Consider the following 26,739-nt stretch of genomic DNA (forward strand, 5'->3'; position numbering starts at 1 on the left):
GTGCTTTATCAACATTATGAGGAAAACAAATTAAATATTTTAAATGTTTATTCTTTGGTAGGTTAGCTAGTTAAGCTATTAGTCAGCGATCTGGCTTACTAGCACCAGCTACATAAGGAAGGTAAGTTAGCTCAATTTTATTTCCTAGCAATTAATACCCTCAAAAGATGTCCATGTTATCTAATCAACGATTGATTATTGAACTCACTAACTTTTAGTTAGTTTGATAGTTAGTTATCTCTTTTGTAGAGAGGACAATTTAGCTAGCTGACCTCAATTAGCCAGTTAAAAAGAAAATAGAATGCATAAACCAGTAAAAGCAAGTCTGTTTGCAGCAATCAGTGACGTTCAACTGGTAATTTGTCATCTGGTAGCAATTTTTGTCCAGGTTTCAACACCAAAAGCTGATTTTTTTCCCAAATAGTGATCATGAAGTAACATTCTGCTGAAGCTCTGTGCTTTTTATGCTTGCAATATTGTTTTTCTTTCATCTTCAATCTTGCATGTTGCCCCAGGATGCCTCAGAGATTTAATGGGATAAAATGATGACTTATAAAGTATGTACACACTATATTTTTTCACTTCACTGAAAAACAGTAACAAATGAAACCTTGGTTTCCTAACCAGATACCCCCCCCCCCCCCCCCCCCCCAAAAAAAAAAAAACAGCGCAGACCAGCAAGCATTCCATGCTGGTTTATGCTGGTCTTGTGCTGGCCTGGTGTCGGTTTAGCTGGTCAAACAACATACCAGCATCCAAAACACAACATATCGCTGATGTGGGAAGAAAACCTTGTATCTCCAAAATGATAGCTTTACAGGAGAAGGGAAAAACCTACTTGACACTTATTGCCAATGGAACCAAGTCATTTTGGGCCGTTTCTATTGGTCCACTTTTTCACGAAATTAACACATAATGTAAAGGACCCCAGGCATTTTCAAAATACGTCAAAAACTGAAAAATGAGGTTTTTCTTCCAACAGCAGTGATACGCTGGTTTTGCTGCTGATAATCTGTGCTGATCTCTACTGCTTATTCTAACAGCCATTTCAGCAATAACCTCAAAACACAGTGATCACGCGAAAAATAAGGTGAAAAATATGACATCTCATGATAGCATACCACATCTTACACGACATGCGATTCTCTTTGTTATGTCAATGTTATGCAGGGTTCAAATATCATCTCTGTGCAGTGACCCAACAGATTGTGAATGTATATAAACAGGCAAATCCAGAATGCTGTATGGATTTAGTGCTCCATACTATTAGTCTACAAGATAAAGCCAGTTTAAAGTATCCCTCTCTCAGCTCGAGCTCATTCTCCCCTGCACTGAGTGGCTTTAAAGCAGGCATTAACCTCTGGCCATGGGTTGGCCACAGTCTGTATTAACAGCTGTGTGGACTGGGCTGAGCGCTCCAGCATGTGATGCTGGCCTCAAGCTGACCAGGATAGAAAGCGTGGCATTAGAGACAATGACCTAAAAGCAGATTTCCAATCTATCTAAATTTATACACAGACAGCAAATTCAATAAAGCTTTACAGCCACCACTTAGCTTCTCCTGCCTGTCAGGATGATTCTGTTTCTCTATCTGTATCTCTCTTATAAAACACGTTAAGAGCTTAACCCCACAGGGGACAAGAGTACAAGAATTATTTTATCTTGTGGATTTTGTGATTCCTTTCTCCATGTACAGCACTGTGCAAAAGTCAGAGACCACCCCTCATTTATACGATTTTAAGTCAAAATAGACATTAAGTACTAGTGATTTACTTCAGTGTCAGACATAAAAAGCGGAAAACTCCCAATCCGAGTAGTTCTAGTCACATCCCAAGAACATTGCTCCTCATCTCAGATGTTCAGTTACAGCTTTCTGGTGCACATTTTCTTCTTTTCTTTTCAGACCCATAGCACTGAGTCGTCCTCTCATAGTGGAAGGATGGACGGAAATACCATTTTTTCAGCTCTGAGGCAGCTTGATTTTCTCTGCCTACCAGGTCTTCCAGGTGGTTGTTAGGAGTCCCGTTTTCTTTAATCATTTTTTGAACTCGGCTAATTGTCCTTTGACACTGTCCTTCCTTATGCAAGTGGATTTTCTTATATCTGATCTCCTCAAAAGTATATCCTGAAAAATTGTACTTAATTGTTGTTTTGATTAGAAATTGAATAAATGAATGGTGGTCTCACTTTTGCATGGTACTGTATTGCCCTGGTCCGAAATCACCAACCCCTCAGTGTATTCAATATGCCTGCATGAGGAAGCAGTGCATGCTGGAATTAGTGTTTATAGTGGACTGTGACTGTGGTATTCTGATTGTGATGGTATTCTGTGTTCACAGCCATGCACATGTATGCACACACACACACACACACTCACACACACACTGTCACTTCCTCTCTCCACCTAAAGCACTTTAGCAGGGTGACTCATGTATTTCTTGTTCCACTCTCTGAGATTTCTGTCAGTATGTGAGGATGTGGTCCTGAATACAAAATGAGTGCTCGCATTGACTTTCTCTATCAGTGCCGTCACAGTCCCTGCAAGCTGAAATGTCAAGAGTCTCAGCTGCGCTCAGGAAGCCTGCATCATACAGACATGTGAGGGCTGTCGGTTGTGTGTCTGTGTGCTCTCATTCATACACACACACATCAAAACTGTCTCTTAGTTCTAAACAAAGCTACAGTTCAGTGGAATAACTGAGTCTGATAGATTAGTCTGATAAAGATATAAGTACATACATTTACATATAAATTGGTACGTTTTATCTTTTTTTCTGCTATGTATATGTAATATTTTGTTGCTTTCGGGTCAAAACCTTCATTTTGTACATTTGAAAATGGCAGCTGCCCTTAACATTGTGCGAAAATTACATGATACATCAATAAATAAAAACTTGGACATTCAATGTTTACAGTACTGATTCAAAGTCAGAGACCACCCTTTCATTTTTTGAGTGTCCACTCAAAACATATACTGGGTATAAGATATTCATTTTTTTAGCATCAGGAAAAAGGAGGAAAACATTTATTTAGCGGATGATTACACAGAATTCTCAATGACTAAATATCAATACTTTTCAGTATTTAGTGTGTCCAGTCTTTGCCTTTATCACAGCTTCAATTCTTTAATTTCTGCAGGGACATTTTTCCACACCTCCAAAGTTCAGTCATAGAAATTGGTTGTATTTTCTCCTCCTCACAATCCAAGTAATCTCAAATGCAAGTTTTGCCTCCTCAGTCCATAAAACCCCACTCAATATGTTAAACTTTCTCCGTCGAAAGTCGATTATCTTACATCTAATCTTTGTAATCTTGTGAGTCGCTCTGGATAAGCGCGTCTGCTAAATGCTGTAAATGTAAATGTCATCTCAAAAAGACCACCTGAAAAATCAATAACTTGTACCTAATGGCTGTTTTGACGATTAAATAAATGATGTGTGGTGTTTTACTTGTGCACAATTCTGTAAATTTACAACTAAATTAGATAAATTAGATATTTTATCTATATTTTACCTTAAAATATAGAATAGTTTGTCGCTGTCTGATCACAAACTTGCATCGTAATTTTTTTGGACAAACAGACCAATAGATACAGTCCAAATTTACTTAAAATGAAATATTACATGAACTTACATGAACTTAATTTACATTAAAACATGCAGAAACACAACTGGAGTAATCTCAATCGCATATTTTGCCTCATCAGTCCATAAAACCCAACTCAACATATTGCACTTTCTCCTTGCTTATACAAGTGGATTATCTTACATCCAATCTGCTCAGAAGTATCACCTGCGTAATAAATAACTTGTACCTAATGGTCATTTTGACAATTAAATAAATGATGTGTTGGGTCTCACTTTTGCACAGTATGGTAAGTTTATACATAAATTGAGATATTTTATCTACCTTTTAACTTGAAATCTAAAACATTTTGTTGCTGCCAGGTCAAAACCTTCCTAAAACCCTGAAATTACTTGAAATGAAATGTCATAAAATACATTAACTTACATTGAAACTTCCAAAATGTTTTTGTTTTATCAAGCCAAATATTTACATTTGTATTTTAGTATATTTCTGTTTTTATTTATTAAAATTTAGCTTTATTTGTTATATATTTTTATTTTATTGTATGTTTATTTCCCTGTGATGGACTGGCGACCTGTCCAGGGTGTATCCTGTCTTCTGTCCAGTGATAGCTGGGAGAGACCCAGAATGATAAGCGTCTTAGAACGTGTGTGTTTGTGTGTGTGTGTGTGTGTGTGTGTGTGTGTGTGTTTGTGTATGTTTATTTGTTTGGTTGTTTGCTGTTGTCGTTCTTTCTGTTGGTACAGTGCATTGTCTCTTACGTCCATCCTCAGCCACCACCTCCATGGTGTAGGTGCTGTTCTCCTCTCTGTCCAGAGCCTGTACCGTCTTCAGCTCTCCTGAATACTTCCCAATAGAGAAATACTTCTTAGTGTCCCCTCTCAGTGAGTACCTGTGAAAAAGCACAAAAGAGTCAAGAACATGACGTTCTCACAGACATGGTCATGATCTGTTCTGAACTGGGTGGTCCTGTAAGAACATATTGTAGAAGAGAGAGGGTCTTTCGGAGCTGCACACACTGCATTGCTTATTCTGCAAATAAACACAAAGTATTCAGACCCAGGTCAGACGGACCATCATGACAATAGGTAGATCTCATAAAGTGATCATTTTCATTTATCCTATTTATGACCATTTGTGTGTACAGTACAGACTGTGTAATAAAGGCCTCTCTGGCCTCTTTTGCTGCTAGACAGACTTTACTTTTGACTTTACACCTAAAACTGAAATGGTCTGTGTGTTCTTCCTACGTTTTTCGCTTTTTGAATTCATTTCAAAGTCATTAACAAATATTTTACACTAAGTGCTGAATAATAAGTCTTAAATGAATGATTTTATAAAATAATCAAATGTGCAATCTATGCTGTATTCAATCAGCCATGGTTCTGGAGTGGCAAAGCTAACATTGCTAACAAGCAGTAGAAGTCAATAGTCACTCAAATCCCCGCCCAAACTTTCAGACCATGTCCAGATTTTTATTAAGGTTGTGTAGACTTGATAACATGACTTAGGACACAGACTGGGAAGACCCAACCAACTGCAAATAAAAAAAAAACGAGCTGCAAACGCAGAAAAAACACTTTCATCAATGTCACAACACGGGCACTGCGGTTTACAAACGTGGTGCAAACTGACTTTTATTACAGGATCTTTAGTACAGATTACTACAGGGAGATTCACTTGAAAGAGGCCCCAAATATTCTGTAATAAGTCTTGCTAGGACAAAGCAATCTGAACAAAACAATGTGTAATGTGCTCCTCAGTATATGGAGCTTTGATCAAGCTGGGATGCCCCAGAATTGGAGCGATGAGGTAGGTGCCCGACAGCCAACGTCACGTTTAACCTCTCTAATGCGTGCCGATACATTCAGGAACATGGAACATCACAATGAAATGTGTCTGGCAGAAAACAGACATCACTTCCAGCATCGCATGCAATGCAATTGATTGCACAAATGTCAAGATATGTAGTGGATTGTTTTGGTTCTGATTGCTGTTACAGCAGAATATCCAGGGCCTCTTTCAAGTGAATCTCCCTGTATCATACTACCACTGTATCATAATGGTAAACATCTCTTTTGGCTCATTGTGTTATGAGCAGCTTTGTAGTGATTTGTTGGGTTATGAGCAGCTTTGTAGTGATTTGTTGTGTTATGAGCAGCTTTGTAGTGATTTGTTGGGTTATGAGCAGCTTTGTAGTGATTTGTTGGGTTATGAGCAGCTTTGTCGTGTTTTGTTGGGTTATGAGCAGCTTTGTAGTGATTTGTTGGGTTATGAGCAGCTTTGTAGTGATTTGTTGGGTTATGAGCAGCTTTGTAGTGATTTGTTGGGTTATGAGCAGCTTTGTCGTGATTTGTTGGGTTATGAGCAGCTTTGTAGTGATTTGTTGGGTTATGAGCAGCTTTGTAGTGATTTGTTGTGTTATGAGCAGCTTTGTAGTGATTTGTTGTGTTATGAACAGCTTTGTAGTGATTTGTTGGGTTATGAGCAGCTTTGTAGTGATTTGTTGGGTTATGAGCAGCTTTGTCGTGATTTGTTGGGTTATGAGCAGCTTTGTAGTGATTTGTTGGGTTATGAGCAGCTTTGTCGTGATTTGTTGTGTTATGAGCAGCTTTGTAGTGATTTGTTGTGTTATGAGCAGCTTTGTAGTGATTTGTTGGGTTATGAGCAGCTTTATAGTGATTTGTTGGGTTATGAGCAGCTTTGTAGTGATGTGGTGGGTTATGAGCAGCTTTGTAGTGATTTGTTGGGTTATGAGCAGCTTTGTAGTGATTTGTTGGGTTATGAGCAGCTTTGTAGTGATTTGTTGGGTTATGAGCAACTTTGTAGTGATTTGTTGGGTTATGAGCAGCTTTGTAGTGATTTGTTGGGTTATGAGCAGCTTTGTAGTGATTTGTTGGGTTATGAGCAGCTTTGTCGTGATTTGTTGGGTTATGAGCAGCTTTGTAGTGATTTGTTGGGTTATGAGCAGCTTTGTAGTGATTTGTTGGGTTATGAGCAGCTTTGTAGTGATTTGTTGGGTTATGAGCAGCTTTGTAGTGATTTGTTGGGTTATGAGCAGCTTTGTCGTGATTTGTTGGGTTATGAGCAGCTTTGTCGTGATTTGTTGGGTTATGAGCAGCTTTGTAGTGATTTGTTGGGTTATGAGCAGCTTTGTAGTGATTTGTTGGGTTATGAGCAGCTTTGTAGTGATTTGTTGTGTTATGAGCAGCTTTGTAGTGATTTGTTGGGTTATGAGCAGCATTGTAGTGACTTGTTGGGTTATGAGCAGCTTTGTAGTGATTTGTTGGGTTATGAGCAGCTTTATAGTGATTTGTTGGGTTATGAGCAGCTTTGTAGTGATTTGTTGGGTTATGAGCAGCATTGTAGTGATTTGTTGGGTTATGAGCAGCTTTGTAGTGATTTGTTGGGTTATGAGCAGCTTTGTAGTGATTTGTTGGGTTATGAGCAGCTTTGTAGTGATTTGTTGGGTTATGAGCAGCATTGTAGTGATTTGTTGGGTTATGAGCAGCTTTGTAGTGATTTGTTGGGTTATGAGCAGCTTTGTAGTGATTTGTTGGGTTATGAGCAGCTTTATAGTGATTTGTTGGGTTATGAGCAGCTTTGTAGTGATTTGTTGGGTTATGAGCAGCTTTATAGTGATTTGTTGTGTTATGAACAGCTTTGTAGTGATTTGTTGGGTTATGAGCAGCTTTGTAGTGATTTGTTGGGTTATGAGCAGCTTTATAGTGATCCCGAATTGCATATGTTTCCTTTATTTGCAGTGTGTTTGGAAAATGAAGCTCTGATGTCGTCATTTTGATGAAAATGTTTTCTGCATTACGCTGCTGTTGGAACAAAACCTCGCATCTCCATTTTTGTCATTTTTCAGTTATTAACACGGTTAACACAAGTACCCATTGCTCTTTATAGTGTGTGTAAATTTCATGCTGAATGGACCAAAATAAATTACCCAAAATGACTTGGACAAAATTCTGGTTCCATTAAAATATTAAAATATTAATGTTTCTTCTTCTCCTGTAAAGTTGCTGTTTTGGAGGTTTTGTTCCGACAACAGTAGATTTGCAATGTGTTTGTGAAATGTAGTTCAAGTGTTTTCTGTGTTTGCAGCGCATTTATGAGACAAGACCTGCAATATAACTCACTGTAGCAAAACTTCACTGTGTATCTGAAACCACTTTGGACAACCAGTGGGGTGCAAACATCTGACCCTTCTTCTTGAGGGCTCATCAGACAGGCTCATAGGTGCTGCAGATTACGTTTGTGATTTTGGTTGTTTCTTTTTATAAATTAATAATAATAATAATCATAATGTTTTGTTTATATAGCACCTTTCACAAACCCAAAGGACACTTTACATCATTTAAAAAAACAAAAAATTAAGACTACAGAGAGGAAAAAAGGAAGGTTTTTAGCAGAGATTTGAAGGAAGACAGAGAAGAGCAATTACAAAGAGTGAAAGGTAGAGAATTCCAGAGTTTGGGGGCAGCAGGACTGAAAGATCTGCCACCCATAGTAGAAAGTCTAGTTGAGGGAACTGTGAGGAGCCCTTCATTAGAAAACCGGAGAACCCAAGAGGGACGATATAAAGAAATGAGATCAGAAAGGAATGTCGGAGCCAGACCACGTAAAGCCTTGAAGGTAAGAAGAAGGATTTTGTACTTAATCCTAGAACTAATAGGAAGCCAATACAACTGTCGAAGAACAGGGGTGAAGAATGTCAGTCAAGAATTTGCAAACTGAAGATTTGTGTTTAGAAATAAAAACAACAGAAATCAAGAATGTAATCTTGCGACCATGTGACATGCGTGATGTGCGTGCATGATAAGAGAAGCTGGGTTTTGGGTGGGGAGTCAGAATTTGGCATAAGACAAGATAATTCTGTTTTAGTCCCACAACGGGGAAATTCAGAATACAGTAATGTTATATGGCATTATGTATAATGGTATAATGCTTGTCTGAAATGGTGGCCTGTAGTTTTCAGTAGTTTATTTATTTTGATTTTTATAGTTCACAGGAAGTTATCCTGTGTCCTAAAGTACATTGACCAGTTTATGTGACCTGAATGAAGACCTGGATGCTGTTTGAGAGAAATTACTGTAATGTATTTACAGAAAATATTTGGGTGCCTCTTGACTTCTAGTGCTTGTTAGATACATTGGCCTTAAAATGGAAACCAGTCATGTATTGGCTGTTCATGTACATCTAATTTTTTTTGCCAAACTAGTCCTTTAGTATTGCATTAATACAAAAAGTGTTATGTTTTAAGATATTTGTGTGTCCAATTTAGGAAAATGCATGCATATATCTGTACATATACACTTCAACAGGCTATAAAGATGAGCTTATCTAAGCTTATAATTGAACATTTAGATTGCTCTGTTAAAATAGATATAACACAGAAAATGTCATCATTTCTGAGATTGTAGTAGCTGAATAATGTAGCTGCAGTTTAAGAGGATTTGTTAACATTGCGAAACGCCCCCAGTGGCACGCAAATGTTCATAAATGGGAAAAAAAAATTAACTTGCCTGATTGGATGAGAGTCAGGATCGTAACCCCTGATTGTGGCGATGACCCGTCCTGGCTCCTCCCCCTCCCTGACCGTGACCTCATAGTGGCTCTGGGAGAGAACAGGACCCTCGTTGATGTCGTCGATGAAGATGGAGACAGTAGAGGTGGAGGCTGGGCCGTACCTCCCCCGCACCAGGGCCACAGGGTTCTGAGCGCTCAGTACCAGGATGTACTCGTTCTCCCGCTCAAAATCAAGCACCTAATTCAAAACACATGCTAAATTACTGCCATCAGAGAACACAGTTCAGGTTCCGTCTAGGACTTTAATAATAAAGATAACTATCAGATCACCTCTGCAGGCGTAGCCTCATTATATGACGCAGATGGTTGGAGAATTAAAGCAACAGCTTTGTGGTGAGTCAGTCAAAATGTTTTGTGTCCAAAGTTTGCTTTTTCAGTTTTGCGCTGGAACTACAATGTTGATGTTGCATGTAATTGCTCAAACTGCTTGTTTGAAACATCATATGCTTACCTCAAACTATGTTGCTGAGCTGTTACATAATCTTAAGATTTGCTTATGTGGTTTCTGACGCTTATATATAAAAATCGGCAAAAATATATCATGCAGCTAAAAATAACTGCTACAAAACACAGCATGGACCAGCATGGCCAGTCACCAGAAAAACCAGCCTGTGTGCTTTGGATGCTGGTATGCTGGCCAGCAGCAAATGATGTTAATATGCTAGTAGTCAGTAAAACCGGCCTGTGTTGTGAGTTGGATGCAGGTATGCCAGTCAACTAGCCAGTCAGCTAAGGTAGAACCGAACCAGCACTGGACCTGCATAATCCAGCTTAGACCAGCCTGGAATTCATGCAAATCGGTGCAGTTTTTTTTAGCAGGGAGTAGCAGCGGCCTTCTTGACGCCTGAAATAAGCCAAACTTTGTCCATTTTGATAGATAACAGTCACACAGTGTCAGAAAGCACATCAGTCCTCACTTCTAGCATCTTACAGGTTAGCTTTATAGTAGTTACAGAATACTTTCATTTATTGATGCAGGTAAAAAGTCAATAATGTTAGTTAACAAAGACACTAGCTAGCTAGCTAACATTACTCTTATTGTATGATTGCTTCAAAGCCAAGTGCAGTTTTGTTAGCTTCAGATAAGCTACTAGCTGTTAGCACCACTGCATAAACTAGCTCAGTTATATCAAGAACTTTGTCACCATTTCACCAGTTTATAAATAGCAAGACGAATATGTCTGAATGATGGCTATACTCAACATGACGACATGTAAATAGAGATGTTACTTTGTCCTGGTACATTAGCTGCCATTACATGTTAGATACATTAGCCTTGTAGCTCCAGTTCAGAACTAAAGAAGTACACTTCTTGTCTTGGCCAATCTACAACCCCAATTACAAAAGTGTAGGGATGCTGTGTAAAATGTAAATCGATGTAAATTAAAAACAAAATACAGTGAATCACAAATCACATAGACCCAGATTTTATTCACAGTAGAACACAGAACACATATCAGATGTTGAAAGTGAGATATTTGACCATTTCAAGAAAAACATGAACTAATTTAGAACTTGATGGCAGCATCTCAAAAATCTCGAAAAAGTTAGGACGGGGCAACAAAAGGCTGGAAAAATAAGTGATACTAATAAGAAAAACAGCGTGAGGAGCTGTACTAACTCACTAACTCACATAACTGAGTTTTTAGAGAGGCAGCATCTCTCAAAAGCAAGATGGGCAGAGGTTCACCAATCTGTGAAAAACTGCTTTAAAATTGTGGAACAATTTCAGAAAACAATTTCTTCATGTAAAATTGCAAAGACTTTGGCTATGCCACCATCTACAGTGCACAATATCATCAAAAGTTCAGAGAATCTGGAGAAATCCCTGTATGCTTGTGATCTTCAGGCCTTCAGGCAGCACTGCATTAAAAACAGGCCTGGAAATCACTGCAAGGGCTCAAGAACACTTCCACAAATCACTGTCTGTGAACACAGTTTTTTGTGCAATCCACAAATGCAAGTTAATGCTGTATCATGCAAAGAAGAAGCCTTATGTCACCACTATCCAGAAATGACATCAACTTCTCTGGGCCAAAGCTTATTTAAGATTGACTGAGGTGAAGTGGAAAATTGTTGTGCGGTCCAATGATTCAAAATACGAAATTCTTTTTTAACACTGACACTGAATCCTCCAGGCTAAAAACCTCCCAGCTTGTTATTTGCACAGTTGAAAAGCCAGCATCCACAATGGCTATGGACTATGGAGGAGCATTAGTGCACAAGGCATGGGTGTTTTGCACATCTGTGAAGGCACCATTAACGCTGAATGAAATATACAGGTTTCGGCAACATTTGTTGCCATCCAGATGACGTCTTTTTCAGGGAATGCCTTGCATATATAGCAAAACAATGCTAAACCACATATTGTATCCATCACAGCAACATGGCTTTTTTCATTTCACTCAGGCTGTTCCAGGAGAATGTGACTGTACAGGACGGCTCTAAGGCTGTCCAGCTGAGCTGTTTTTCCATATGCAGAGTGTGTCAGTATGAGCAGTTGGAGAGATGAGTGACACACTGCTTCCATTCCATCTCTGCGTCCAGTCTAACGAAGGCCAGACAAGCAACACTCTTCCAGTGAAGTAATTTCTGACACAGTATTTCCAAACACTGAACTGCTGGTGTTGTTTTATGGTAAACAGAAGAAATCTGCTGTTAAAAATTTTATAACAGAAAGTTCATGTTGCAGCTCTTTTGCCAGACAGGAGAGAGAGAGAGAGAGAGAGAAAGAGAGAGAGAGAGATAGAGAGAAAGAGAAAGAGAAAGAGAGAGTCAGTCTTGAGCCATCACGTTAATTTGGCTGTTGTATAAGTAGTAAATTGACAACTGAAATAATAAAAAGGGATGTCTCTCCAAACATAATATACGAAATACGAAATATATATATATATATATATACGAAAACAGCACTGAAGCATCCTTAAAGCACTGCAGATTTAGAAGAACCTCAAACATCCAAAGACTCTACAGTGTATGTCATTGGAAGTTACCGCTTGCTGAAGCTCAGTGGTGCACCAGTTAGAACCCCCAGCCATGGGGATGAGTGTTTCCTGGTATCAGATTACTGACCACAGAGGGCTGTGGTATCACTAGGATTCCAACATAATTACAAAGTGACAGTGAAATCAACCAATGATGTTTTGATTTACAATGGGTATGACCTATTTATTCAGAAAAAAACATTGCCTCACACTGCCTTCTAGCAGTCCTAGATGCAGTATGTCACTGACTGTGAACACAAGCTGTAATTTATCCAGGTTTTAGAAACTGTAAACAGCTGTGGCAGCTCTATGTCAGGGTTCTTTACTGAAGGTTTCACTGTAAAACTACAAGGTTAAATGTTAACGTCTCTTACAAGCTTTAAACACAATATATGCAATGTCTTTGACAAGCTTCAAATGCTTCATCTAGTACAGCCAAAATATGTTTATGCGCATCAATATCAGCTTAGTGCTAACATAGTCTTAGAATTCCAAAGGGGTGCTAGAAAAAATTAGCGCTTTAGTTTTATGGCTCAAACCGAAGGCCTAGCTGCAGTAGTCACGGCTCGCCACTGCATTCAGAAGGCAATAGAAATGCTCCACAAATATAGGAATGCAAGTTTCATGTGAGTGAGTGTGTGTGTGTGTGTGTGTGTGTGTGTGTGTGTGTGTGTGTGTGTGTGTGTGTATGTAATCCTCTGCCTGTTCTGCTCAAAATGATTGAGGGAGCTGACCACACCTGCTACCCTCCACCAGATCTGCGCTTGGCTCAAATCCGCTCAATCCTCTCATAAGAGTCAAAACAAAAACAAAAACATTGGTATTCTGTCCTGACAACTTTATCTCCATCACTGCGCCCTTCTAACATGCTTGGTGGCAGCGGCAAATTCCATTTGTCACTGATGTTTATCCAAAGCAGCCGTTTTACCGTGGAGCTGAGAATTGCTGAACACAATGCAGGCTCCAGCCAAGGCAGCTCACAGCGAGAACACCAAACACTGCAATTAGTTTCTCTTCATTTAGAGCACAATGCAATTACTCAATTTGGCTGGTCTTCTGTGCAACAGCAGGGAAGGACCTCTGGAAAGGCTGAAGCACTAATTTCACTTGGGTAAACAAAATCAAGATACATTGCTATAAGTATACGTGGCATTTCTTTTGCTTGGAATATTTTTTAACAAGAATTCATTCATTCACACTAGACTCGTTATCGTCCCTCATGCTGCAGACTACAGCAACTAAAAAAACATTTAACAGTTGCCTTTCAGATTAGGGCTACAGAACAACCGTCACGTGCAATGAAAACTGGAAACACTAATGGTGGAAAGTTCAAATGAGACACACGTCCACACAGGAAACAGCATGACTGTCTCTCTTGCCAGTGTCCTAGCACTGCCTGTCCACTGTCTGGTCATAGCCTGCTAACACCCCAGGTTTGCTCTGCAGTCCTGATCCAGGCTGGTTGGAGGGAATTTGGCTGGGATTACTGAGCTCTCCAGGTGGGCGGGGCATGCAGGATGGGTTCATAAGAGGTTCACGTTCACTTGAGCAGAAGGTTGGAGATCATTTTTGAGACACAAGCCCAATAAATCTCAAACTGTTCTTACTGATTCCGGTCTAGTGCATGTGTGGGCGATGTACTCTGTGATGAGAAGGCATGCATTCATTTACAATCCATTATCACCTTCAGAAGCCCACTATCATTGACATTCACATATTTAACAGCAACATTAAAGTATGTGAAGGAACCTTTGCTCAAGGACTCTTATTGCTATAGCAGCAGGCTAGTCTTTCAAACCAGAGTCCTACCTGCCTTGTCAGGGAGAGGCCATTTGACTGACATGAAGAAGGCCACTCTAAGCCCATCACATGATTGTGAAAATCCCACAGATGTATCTTGCTGTTTCCTGCTGTTTCCTGGCCAGCTTTGTGTGCAAACTATATTAAGTGCTCTGTTTATATGGGGTGTTATTCACTGTTCTATGCAACAGTGGATAACACCCCTAACGCTACATTCACCTACCTCTGAAAAGTACCTTAAGTCCTAAGTCACTTTAGAATGAATCCTCTGTCAAATGCAAATAAATACAGCAACTGGACTAAAGCCCACATCCATGATGTAGAAGAAAGACCTGTAGGGTTCCAGTTCCGGGTAGCTGCAGTGGCCACTTCGGAAACAACAAAATGGTGCTTTTTTGCTTTTTTTTGTTTACTATCTGTCATGTAAACCGACCAAACTAAATATCAAGACTGCTTCAACCAGCACCAGTGTCTACCATTGCCAGAGACTGCTACAGCTGAGACATCAGCCACAATCTCTGCTTCCAAACAAAATCTTGTTTACACAAACATCCCCAGCGCATACAGGGCCGAGCCCCGCCCCCACTACGGTTACTCCGACCACATCTCTGTGATGCCCATTCCAGAATACAGACCGCTCATCAGATGTGCCAAACCAGACCAGAAGCAAGTGAGAATCTGGCTGCCAGGAGTGATCTCTGCTCTTCAGGTCTGTTTTGAACACACTGATTAGGAGATATTCAGAGAAGCAGCAACCTGCGGTGACTCCATCAACCTGGAGAAGTATACAGAATCAGTGACTGGCTACATCAGCAAGTGCACTGATGATGTTACTCTCTCCAAACTCATCACTACACACCCCAACCAGAAACCATGGATGACTGCAGAGGTGTGCAAGCTGCTGAGAACCTGTGAAAGGCTTTCAAGTCAAGGACAAAGCAAGCCTCAGGATAGCAAGAACCAAGCTTTCCCAGGCCATCAAAGAGGCTAAGCGTGTCTACTCAAAGAAAATCCACAATCATTTTCAAAACACTTCTGAACTCTACACAGAGTCAACCCACAAAAAGCACCAGGATCCAACAGTATACCGGGCAGAGTGCTCAAAGAGACCTCAGTTAGTCAGGATAGGTAATAACATCTCCAGCACCACTATACTGAGCACCGGTGTCCCTCAGGGCTGTGTGCTTACTGGCTCTGCTGGCTCTGGCTCTGCTGAGGAAATCGTCAGGAGCACCAAGTTCCTCAGTGTCCACATCACATAGAACCTTACCTGGTCCATCAACACCAACTCCATAGCCAAGATAGCCCAGCAGCACCTTTACTTTCTACAGAGCCTAAAGAAGGCTCCTCTCCCTCCTCCCATCCTCACCATGTTCTACAGGGGGACTGTGGAGAGCATCCTGAGCAGCTGCATCATCGCCTTGTTTGGGAATTGCACTGCCTCTGACTGCAGGACCCTGCAGCGTACAGTGAGGACAGCTGAGAAGATCATCGGGGTCTCTCTCCTCTCCATCATTGACATCTACACCACACATTGCATCTGCAAAGCCACCAGCATTGTGGACGACCCCATCCATCCCTCACACAGACTTTTTTCACTGCTGCCATCTGGCAGAACCGGTACCGGAGCATCCGTGCCATCACTGCCAGACTCTGCATCAGCTTTGTTTTGCAAGCGATCAGGTTTTTAAACTCACATGAACTGATCTGAAAGACCCCTCACGCCTATACAGCTAACAATGGTAATGGTACTAAAGTTGTTAGATCAGAAATCAATGCTTGATCTGCTCAGAAATCAAAGGATTAACATCTGTGTTTGTTTAATATGGTATTGTGGTGGTGATATGAGAGTGTGAGGAGCTTGTCTAACTGAATCTTTAACAGTGGATTTATTTTGAACTACCCTGGGCATAAGTATTACGCAAAATAACTCCTGTATGAATAAGGCTGAAGGGTGTGATACCTTATCGAGGACGAGGGAGACCTCGTTGGTCTGTCTGTCCGTCACCAGAGTGAAGACTTCCTCCTCGTTACCAGACTCCAGCCTGTAATCCACCACCCAGCTGTCTCCACCCCATTCATCAGCATCCCACGCTGCTACTGCTGTTACTGTGGCACCCACCAGGGCATCCTCCGCCAGGTGAAATGGCCCATACTTTGTAAGAAAAGACAGAGAAAGAGAGAAGCAGAGAGACAGAGACTTAACTTTCTTTGAAAATATTAGCACTATTAACTTTAGGCATTCCTTTTATTGTTTTTGCTAGAGTTGTTAATTACAATCTGTGCCAATAAAGCCAATAAAAAGAGAATCAGAGAGAAAGAAAGAGAGTGGTGTGATAAGAAAAGCATAATAAATGCAAAGAAAAAGAATGAGGATGATGAGGAGGAAGAGGAAGACAAAGAGGAAGAGGATAACAACAGGCAGGAGGGATGGAGCCAGAGATGACGGAGTGCAGATAATGGGAGAGAAAGAGACAAAGGAAGAGAGGAAGAAAAGGTGAGCAAGACAGATAAGGGAAGAAAATGATGTGACTAATGTAAAATATATCAGCTTAAATCAAAGCACAGCACTTCTGTCACTCACTGCGCTGCGTCAGCGCTGCATCCTCAGAGACAGGCACAAATGTTAATTACTTTTGCTACCAGGGGCTGAACACAATTGCACAAAAACCTAGATATAGACACTCACGTGCATGACCTATGCACACACACATGCTCATCTGAGCATTAATACATTTCTGCATGTACTCTTCCTGCAGAATATGTGCACATACTGTATTGTTACTGTATGCTTTTACATGTAGATATATATAAAAGGGGGCTAACAACGTATGCAGAGACACAGATGGACTACAGCCTGTAATTATAGACCTACAAGGGCCTACATAGTAAGTGGAGCTGAATTCAAATAAATAAATAGAAATTGTGCCCTAAAATTTGCAAAAACATAACTTATTTTCACTTGAAAATCAACAAAACACTGTGGAACAGTTGTTCAAAAACATAAAAATTGCCTCCAGATCATGATAAGGCTGTAAAAACATATCAAAGCCCTTCCAGCTCACAATTTCCGTTGTCCATTATATCATTAATAATGAAAGTTAAGGGCAACTGTGGAAGTCAAGGTAACATCTGGATGGCCAAGACAATTCTCTGATAGAACTGCTCATATGCTGGCCAGAAAGGCAAAGCAAAACCCCCATATGACAGCAAAGAAACTGCAGGTGGATGTAACTTGACATAGGGGTGCTGGTGCATCATTCTACTGTGCAGTGCTGTTTACTCAAACATAATCTGCATGAAAGAGTCACTTTATCTGAAACCTCTGTGACCTCACTTTTTCTGTGAGCTCTGTGACCTCACTTTATCTGTGACCTCATCACAAAAGTCAACAGCTGAACAATGCAAAACCACATCAAAATAAGACGAGATTTTGGAAGCAAATGTTTTGGACTGATGAAGTAAACATAAAACTCTTTGACCAGATGGCATGTTTGGGGGGAAAAAAAGAGCAGCATTCATGAAGAGAACACCTGGCCAACTGTTAGAGGGTGGAACTCTTACGCTTTGGGGTTATATGGCAGTCAGTGGCACAGGAAACATTGCCTAGGTAGGTGGAAGAATAGATTCCGCTACATATAAGCAAATTCTGGAGGCAAATGTAACGCAACCTGTTTGAGCATCACAGAAAATCTGTGGGTAGATTTTAACCATGCTGTGCATGCAAGACGGCCCAAGAATTTTCCAAAACTAAAAGCGTGGGATGGGAAGAATGAGTGAAAAAAGAATTCTTGCAAGCACTGATGTTTTCTAAAGGGTTGTTATTAAGTACTGACTTAGTATTGTGTCCAAACTTTTGCACAGGTCACAGTTACTTTTGAGTTAATCAACAAAACCTCTGCATACAACTAGATACAGGTATATAATATGGGCCTTTCAGATGCACTGTATGTATTTATAAGCTAAGGTGTTCCTGCAGTGTTAGTCCGTCTCAGGCCCTATCAGTATGTTTAGGAGAGCGGTAATCAGCCATTCGTATGGAGCCTCTGATCTGCCTGGCCAACCGCTGTCAACAGTCACATGCCACTCCACCATCACACACTCACATGGCCACACCATCACGACCTGCTCAAGAGCTTTTTCCACCTTATGATATGTGTGAGAGAGAGAGAACGAGGTTCAGTTGCAACAAACACCTCCAAATAACAGTTATATGAGATTTAGCTCACACTTCAGCCCAAAGCCACTTTCAATTACCAATTGCTGCCAGTCACCTCCTGAAAAACGTGCACTTACGTGCTTTGTTTGATGGCACTGTGATACACACAGGATGTTTGTGACTCAAAAACAAGATGCTGCATTTCATGGCCAGCTTCCGTGGCCGCGGGGGCTTCCACCACCTGAGCGCTAAGGTGAGCGGGATGCACTAGCTGTGTGCGTTCATAATTCAATGCTGGCAGCTGTTTCTAGGTGCCTTAAGTGCATTAGCTCACACTCCATCCATCTTCCAAGTCTTGGCCAATTTCTGGGGCAGTCATGGTGGAAAAGCTTGCTGTTAAGTGTCGTGCTTGAGGGCACTGTGGAAACGGCAGGATGTTTGCAGCTTGGTTCACAAACACAACCCGATGGTTTGTGGCCATGTGGTGCAGCCACTTTCTTCCAATTCAATACAAATTTCCCACTTACCCCAATTGCAGTCGATTAGCTGAGACATGTTTAGTGTCTGAAGTTTGCTTGTTTAATTTGCACTGGAAATACAAGGTTAAGAAGTAATGGAAGATTATATACGTGAATTCAATTAGCACTTTGCTGACTGCATGCCTTGATCACACACTCGCCTCAAACTGTTGAGTTGGTAAATAATCTCTAATAGACTTGTTTATGTGATTCTAACAAATAGTTATCAAAAGTACAGCCGCATGCAGAAGATGGAGCATATTTTGTTGATTTTTGAAGCAAAAATTAAACACAACCTCTGCAGCAAACATTTTTTTAAGCTGGGTGAACTTTAAAAATAGAAGGAGATTAAATATTAAGTGGTGCATGTTTGGACACCATTCTGGTTGTAACATCTGCCAACTTTTTATCTCCTTAATTGACACTTCAGTGCTGGTTTGGACACATTAGAACTTAAAAAAGGAACAGCATTTGATGAAAGGAACACCTTGCCAAGTGTTAAGCCTGGAAGTGGATCTATTATGCTTTTTGGGTGGTGTGACACAAGAACCACTGATGGGAGATAGATTGAAGGATACATTCCAATAATTTTAAAAAAATCATGAAGGAAATATCAAATATGACAAAGTCAGTTAATAAACTGAAGTTGATATAAAGGCTGGCTGCAACAGGACAATGATTCAAAATATTCTTCAAACGATATTTTGTTAGTACATAGTGGACTGTGAGGGTGCTGCGTTTTCATTTTCACTGAAACGTGACCGAAACATTCCTGACCATTCAGCTAAACAAGCTAATGTTAGTGTGTTTTGCCCTGTTTCTACATTTATTTGTTATACACTGCGATCAAAGTTACCTTTCAACCTGTATACTGGATGAACTGGTGTATTACCCATTACTAGTAGAAGCCTGAATTTTTAAAATAACATGTCATACAGTGTCAGAAACAAAATGAGCAAACTTATTTCAGATTACTTGCCAACACGACACGGTTTGGGGCAAGAGTGTGATGATTTAGGCTCGCAGTGAACACCATGCTAATGGGTAGCTTTTGTTCGATTGCTTGTTAGCTTGCCTCAAAGCTCCAGTGCACAGCTAAGGAAGGAAGTTCAGACACTAAACCTGTCTAATCAGCTACATTTGGGATAAAGAGGAAAAGTGTGACCTTCTGTTTTTTGGCTGGAATATCACTTTAAGGTGAACAGATATGTGCATGTGTCTATGACTCACTGCTGGCACCTGTTTTGGAGTGTCTAAATGCATTAGCTCAGACTCAGACTCCATCCATCTTGCACCTCTTGGCCTGGTCTCAGAGAAACGCTCAGCTTCATTGTCAGCAGCAGGGGGAATGCACTGTGACAGTGCCTATGCATCTTCCTCCTGGCTTGCATCCAGCGTTCAGCACTTTCTGGGTGTTTTTTGAATGCAGAGCAGCGCACGTCTCCCTGTCTCAGCCTTCATCATCCTTCAAACAAGATCTAAATATACTGCACTGAGGCACCCCGACGTAGCAGGCCTATTTGCTCCTTCATTGTTTTTCCCTCCCTTCATCTTAAAGACAGCTTTCTGTGCCCACTCCCGGCTCCTGTATTATTCACACAGCGTGGGTGTGCTCATGCAGGGGGATTTTCCAGAAAGCACTTTAAAAAAATGAACCAGGGGTTTGCTTGACTTACGTACTGAAAATGTCATTAACCAAAGCTGCATTTGGTTCATCAAGTTCATATATACTGACTCCAGTCTGCTTGTTTGTCGCATTATTAAATTAAGTTCATACAGTCATTTATCATTTTAATAAGCAGTAGCTCCTCTCTACATCCACTCTACATCCCCCTCTCATCCCGGAGGCCTCGTCATCCTTCGCGCTACTAGTTTATTCAGCCTGCTCTGAATCACCCAGCCAGAGACCCGACCTCTGTTCTATAGCCAGACACATCACATCTTTCTAATGGGTCAGTGACATCAGAGGTCCATCCAAAGCTCGTTTATATAATGGTGGCCCATAGAGTTTGCATGCCTTCATGCATTACAGCAGGCTGCTGACGAGACGAGTGAAGAAAAGTGGCCATTTTTAGAAGATCACCTCAGGACAAGACGTGTTCCCTGAGGTCATGACAAGAGCACACGCAAAGAGGATTTCCCTCACTCTGTTATGTAAAAAGAGCCAGTTAGGGACGTGTTTGGTGAAGGGATGTGGAAGAGTGCTGGTTGCATGCCTTGACATACTGTTGAAAAGTGGCAAAGAAACTGAAATGGCCTTCAGCACTTTAGCCGTGCCTATTCATAATGAAGCTATAAAGGGTGTTTCGGCCCAGACTGCTTTTTGAATGAGAGACAATACAAAGCAGATTGAAATGTTCTCAGAAAATGATCATTAAAATGAGTTAAGACTGCTATTGGTGCAAAAGTAAAACACAAATGTTATAAGAGGACCTCAGGGAAAAATTACAATGCAAGAATAATGTAGTATATGGGTTGTGCAGGCACACTGATACTCATTAAACATATTTACACCGATCAGGCATAACATTATGACCACCTCCTGGCTTCTATGCTAACTTTATCAGCTCCACTTACTATACAGGTGGACTTTGTAGTTCTACAGTTACAGACTGTAGTCCATCTGTTTCTCTGATACTCTGTTACCCTGTTCTTCAGTGCTCAGGACCCCCATGGACCCTCACAGAGCAGGTACTATTTGGGTGGTGGATCATTCTCAGCACTGCAGGAACACTGATGTGGTGGTAGTGCGTTAGTGTGTGTTGTGCTTGTCTGAGTGGATCAGACACAGCAGTGCTGCTGTAGTTTTTAAACACCTCAGTGTCACTGCTGGACTGAGAATAGTCCACCAAACAAAAATATCCAGCCAACAGTGTCTTGTGGGCAGTGTCCTGTGACCACTGATGAAGGGTTAGAGGATGATCAACACAACCTGTGCAGCAGCAGATGAGCTGTCGTCTCTGACTTTACATCCGCAAGGTGGACGGACAAGGTAGGAGTGGACAATGAGTGGACACAGTGTTTAAAATCTCCAGCAGCACTGCTGTGTCTGATCCACTCATAATGTATGTATCATTTATACAGTCAATGGTTTAACTCTTGAGATATATTATTAAGACATACAGGTACTTATGCATAGGCATTTAGGCATATGCATAATACATGAGGGATATAGTATTATTATACAGTATGTATGCTTATATGTATGCTGTCATTCATACAGCTTGTGGATTGTTGTTGCAGTGGAGGATCTTGAGAACTGGAGCTCCACTTTGCTTCTGCTTTTGTTAGTTAGCTGATTGTTGGTTTTTCCACAGGTCTCCCACTGTGTTAACTTTGATGGCCTTAAATCTTTCATGCATTCATTTATTTCAAAAGCTGTATAATACGTCACAGAAAATGATAAAAGACAGAAATCTTGTGGGCTTAAATGTTGTTAGGTGGAGGGTATGCAAAAGTTTGGGCACCCCTGTTCTTCTAAGTGAAAATAAGTTAACACATCCTCTACAGAGAACACTCTTCTACGCATATTAACGCGCAATCAGTGTTTATTTCCTGTACTGAACATATTGGGAAAACAAATACACATAAAATGTGGCATCTGCAAAACACTGCATGACACATTTAATATGTTATGTTTTATTTTTATTTTTTAACAAATGTAGAAATAACAAATTTGCAAAAAATTGTCATATTTGAGTTTGTTCTCTGTAGAGGATGTGTTCCCTTATTTTCACTAAGAAAATCAACAAAACGTCAAAAAGGTTTGCATACAACTGTATCACTGTTGAGAATGAAAGGATGTTGTAATATTGTAGGATGTATTATATTGACTATTTCACTAGTTGGAGGTTTTTAAAAAATATGGGAAAAAGTTTTTTAAAAGTTAATAAATAGTTAAGTAAATAAATGTGATTTCTTCTGTAACTAGCAATGTAATTAATTACATTAATTAAGCATTTAAGTAATACAGCAAAATGAGAGTGATAACTCTATACATCTAAGGGTTAAATCCCCTAATCAGCAAAGACACTAAAGACTGTTCTTACGTCATAGTCGATGTCAAAGCTGTCAATGGTGCAGTTGTGTCATTCTGTGTTAATATGGACATGACATTCATAACAGCATGACAAGAGGGAAAAAAGGATTTTATTGTTAGTCATTGTTGTGTAACCAGGAATTTGACATTTAAAAGATAAAAACTGCAATTCTGAATCAATTTAGTCAATATTATAAAATATATTTACTCTGGAAATGGAGGCCTATTAGCTCAATGTGCAATGCTGATCATTATCCAGATGATGGATATTAAACGTCAAATGTTGTAGGTGTTGAGAATTCGCTTGTGAATAAATTGAGCTTCATCTGAATACCATTCAAACACTGTCTATTTGGAGTGCTGTGAGCAGAAAACTGCCACACATGCCCTGCGTTATTTGTAGTTTTCATTAAAAAGCTTGTTTGGCTAATTTACCCTTCATTAAATTAATTCAGGTGTCTTATTGGTCAAATGTAACAAAACTATGTAGTAGCTGGAGTGAACCGAGAAGATATCTGGAACCAAACTTTCTTCTTCTAACTAGCTCACAAGGCACCCACTGCTTTTCTGAAAACAAGAAATTGTTGGCACATTTTACTGTATTTGTGTTTATATGTATTTAGTGTAATGTTCTATACTGTTTTACTGACAAAGTGCATTTACTACACAGAGAAATGGTTTACAACTTCTGCTTAGGTGTCTAAGACTTTTGCACAGTGCTGTATTTAACAAAATATTAAAGACTCAACCGCTAAATATAATGTCATACCTTTACTTTTGTGACAGTTTACCTTCATTTTTCAGTTTGTCCGATCTTTAAACCAGTTACAGCTGTGTCCTCTCAGCAAAGCTGTTCCCAAAGAGATCTCACTGATATTTTGGCTATGTTCAAATTACAAGCCTCTTTGCTCAATTCAGATTTTTAGCTTGGATATGATCCTTGTAACTTGACTGTTCACAGTCATGTAAGTAAGTGACTCAAACCTGTCATGAATGTGAATAGAAACGACCCGCATACGCACAGTCTCATGAATAACGTCACATGAATAAATGATGTGCGTCATGAACAGCAAACAAACTAAGTATGGTGTAGTATAGTGGGGTAACACTGTGCTTCCTGCACTGTAGACTGGGGCTCAATACCTGCCTGAGTAAGCACCCTACACTACACCAATAAGGGTCCTTGGGCAAGACTCCCAACACCACCTTCGCCTACTTGTGTAAAATGATGGAATTGTAAGTCGCTCTGGATAAGACTGCCTGCCAAATGCTGTAAATGTAACCAGCTCTAAACTGCTCTCAGCTCTTCATTATTAAAGCACGATGAAGGTGAAAAGGGGTCAGGCATGTTGCTTTTGCACTGTTGACTGGCACTAACTTCAGGCTGGGTGCTGCGGTGTTAGCGCTGCATGATGGCGCATGAGCGTTAAATAAACTCATAGACTCTGATCTGACCATTCTCATTAAGGTCGCATGAGCACAAATCGGATACGTATCTAGTCTAGGACCACATAGGAAAGTGGCTCGGGTTGGATATGAAAAGATAAGAGTCAGCAAAAAATCTGAATTTCACCACTTTACCCTGGTAATGTGGACACAGTCTGTGTTCCCCTTCAAAGAGACTCTAACATTCATATAAGCAACTACCCAAACTCTGTTGATTAGTTGTTTTAAAAAGAGTTTCCAGTCCTGGAGTTCAAAAAGTGATTAAAAGCTACAGAGAAAGAAAGTAAGACTCCTAATAACCACCTGGAAGACCTGGTCAACACCAAAACTGTCCCCATCAGATAAACAGCACTGAAAGCTTTCGTCTTTGAGAGAGAGGAGAAAATCAAGCTGCTTCAGATCCGAAAACATCCACAGGTGTTTCTGTCAACTTAATGTACAGCTGTCAAAAAGCTATTAATGAAAAAAAAGCAATAGACACAAATAAAAAACATTTGTCCTGAGCCCTGCTGGCGACATCCCATATAAATAAAAATAATGGATGGCTACGCCTTATTAACACGTGGGAACAAAATCCTAATGCACAGCCACGACTTAATACAATGCGTGAACAAGATAATTAAGTCTTAGCCACCACTTATTAAGGCATGGAAATGAGGCCATGCCTTATTAAGCTGTGGTTAAAGCTTAATCATCTCATTCCCACATCTTACTAAGGCCCAATTCCGTTTCTTACTTTTACACCTACACCTTGTTTCTGATTGTCACCCTAACCCCTTGGAACAGCAGGTAGTGGTTGAAATTTTCTCTACAAACTGAAAAAAAACCCCTCAAATAAAGAGCATCACTTCATTAACAGCTACTGGTGCTGCTCTGTAGGCGACCCTGCCCGTCTGCAGTGACAGCAGAGGAGGGGAAAGTTCAGCTCCTCACTGCTGGGCTTTAGTTACATTTAGGGATCATACGCCTTCAAAGAGGGGGGCAATTATTTATTATCACCCACCACTAATTCATTGATGATATGAAGCTGAAGTCTATTTGCCAGCTTCTTGTTCAGATTTTCCCATTCCACCTTAAATGTTACTGCTTTTCTAATGCCTCAACACTTCGCCCCGCCCCTCCATCTCAACAGAGATCAGGACACCCTACCACTAGGCCTGGATGTGCAGAAAGGAGGGGTAAGGGCTAAGTGGTAGGAGCGAGGGGTAAAATGGGATTGGGCCTAAGTCATGGCCATGCATTATTTTTATTTATATGGGACACCAGCAGAGCTCTGTACAATATAAGTACATTTGCACCGAAACACTAAAAGTGGACGTTTAAAATGTGCAGTAAGGTTTTATGGACTAATGAGTCTAAATCTGTGAGAAGCAGAAAATGCAACCAGCTTCTAAGACTGAACTTTGGAGGCGTGGAACAATATCCCTGCAGATTTCTTTGTAAAGCTGAAAGCAAGTCTCTGGAAACTGTAAAAAAGGACATACTGAATGCTGAAAAAATGGAATTATACATTTTTATTATAATTTCCTGTTAAAAAAAATGTTTTCTGCTTTTTCCTGACACTGAAAAATGAGCAACTTATATTCATTGGCTGTTTTGACTGGAAGTTTCTGACAGGGTGTTCTCTGACTTTTGCACAGTACTGTGTGTATTACCATATATATTAAACACACACACACACACACACACACACACACACACACACACTACCCCTACCTCATGCTGAGAGAAGACTGGTGGATTGTTGTTTTCATCCAGGACTTTGACGATTACAGTGCAGGAGCTGTTCAGTCCTGCACAAAGAGCCAGAGAGAGTTAGTTCTTCACAAAACATCACATCCGTTGCTCATTGTACTGTAACACCTAATAACAAACAGCATGGCATGAAAATGACAATCATTTTAATGACTTATGATGCGTCATATGATATCACCTCCTGACCATCCTGACCACACTTCAAGTGACACATTTGATATGACACATCTCACATATCACGCAGCGGCTGTCTAATGACAATCATCCAGTTAACAGGCTGATCAGATCAGCTCGTCTGACTAAAAGTCTCATTTGACAAAACAATATATGGCTACAGTACAGAATTAATCGCAGCACTGGGCTTCAATGCTGGGTTTCTTGTAAACACAGTGTCACGTCCTGTGTGTGTGATATTTAGCATGATCTGAGAGGAACGCCAAAAAACTGAGGGTCATATTCAGTTCATGGGAAAATATGAACACTGGAATAGACCTATGCTTCAGAACGTGTGTGTGTGTGTGTGTGTGTGTGTGCTCTGTGAATAGAAGATAAAAAAATTATAAAATGTTTTTTTTTCCCACAAAAAAAGAGCAAAAGTTAGGGTTAGATTTAGGATTAGACTTAGGAAAAGGATTAGGCTTCCAAAATTACTTGGGAAAAGAATCTTGTTACGTTAACTTGCATTCAAAGTTAATAACCTGTTTTGCCTTTTTATATATCAATCTTACATAATAAAGTAATACATATAGGACATTATTTTATTAACATATAGATACATACATTTCTATAATACACATAGGACATGTATTATTACTACATAAATGTACTTCTTGTTCTTACAGATTTACATAACAC

At 40.2% G+C, this 26,739-nt stretch overlaps 1 protein-coding gene across 1 annotated transcript in view; it reads right to left on the reverse strand.

Annotated features, from left to right (window-relative positions):
• Window positions 1-26,739, reverse strand: part of cdh16 (cadherin 16, KSP-cadherin) — a 71,980-nt gene that overhangs the window by 16,060 nt on the left and 29,181 nt on the right. Inside the window, exons 11-14 of the mRNA XM_017723712.2 lie at window positions 25,846-25,922; window positions 15,931-16,122; window positions 9,120-9,361; window positions 4,350-4,480 (exon numbers count right to left, since the gene is read on the reverse strand). Coding sequence (XP_017579201.1) covers window positions 4,350-4,480; window positions 9,120-9,361; window positions 15,931-16,122; window positions 25,846-25,922 — 642 coding nt within the window. The remainder of the gene's footprint in view (window positions 1-4,349; window positions 4,481-9,119; window positions 9,362-15,930; window positions 16,123-25,845; window positions 25,923-26,739) is intronic.

This window comes from Pygocentrus nattereri, chromosome 25 (genome assembly GCF_015220715.1).
Source record: "Pygocentrus nattereri isolate fPygNat1 chromosome 25, fPygNat1.pri, whole genome shotgun sequence".
In the NCBI taxonomy this organism is placed as follows: Eukaryota; Metazoa; Chordata; class Actinopteri; order Characiformes; family Serrasalmidae; genus Pygocentrus; species Pygocentrus nattereri.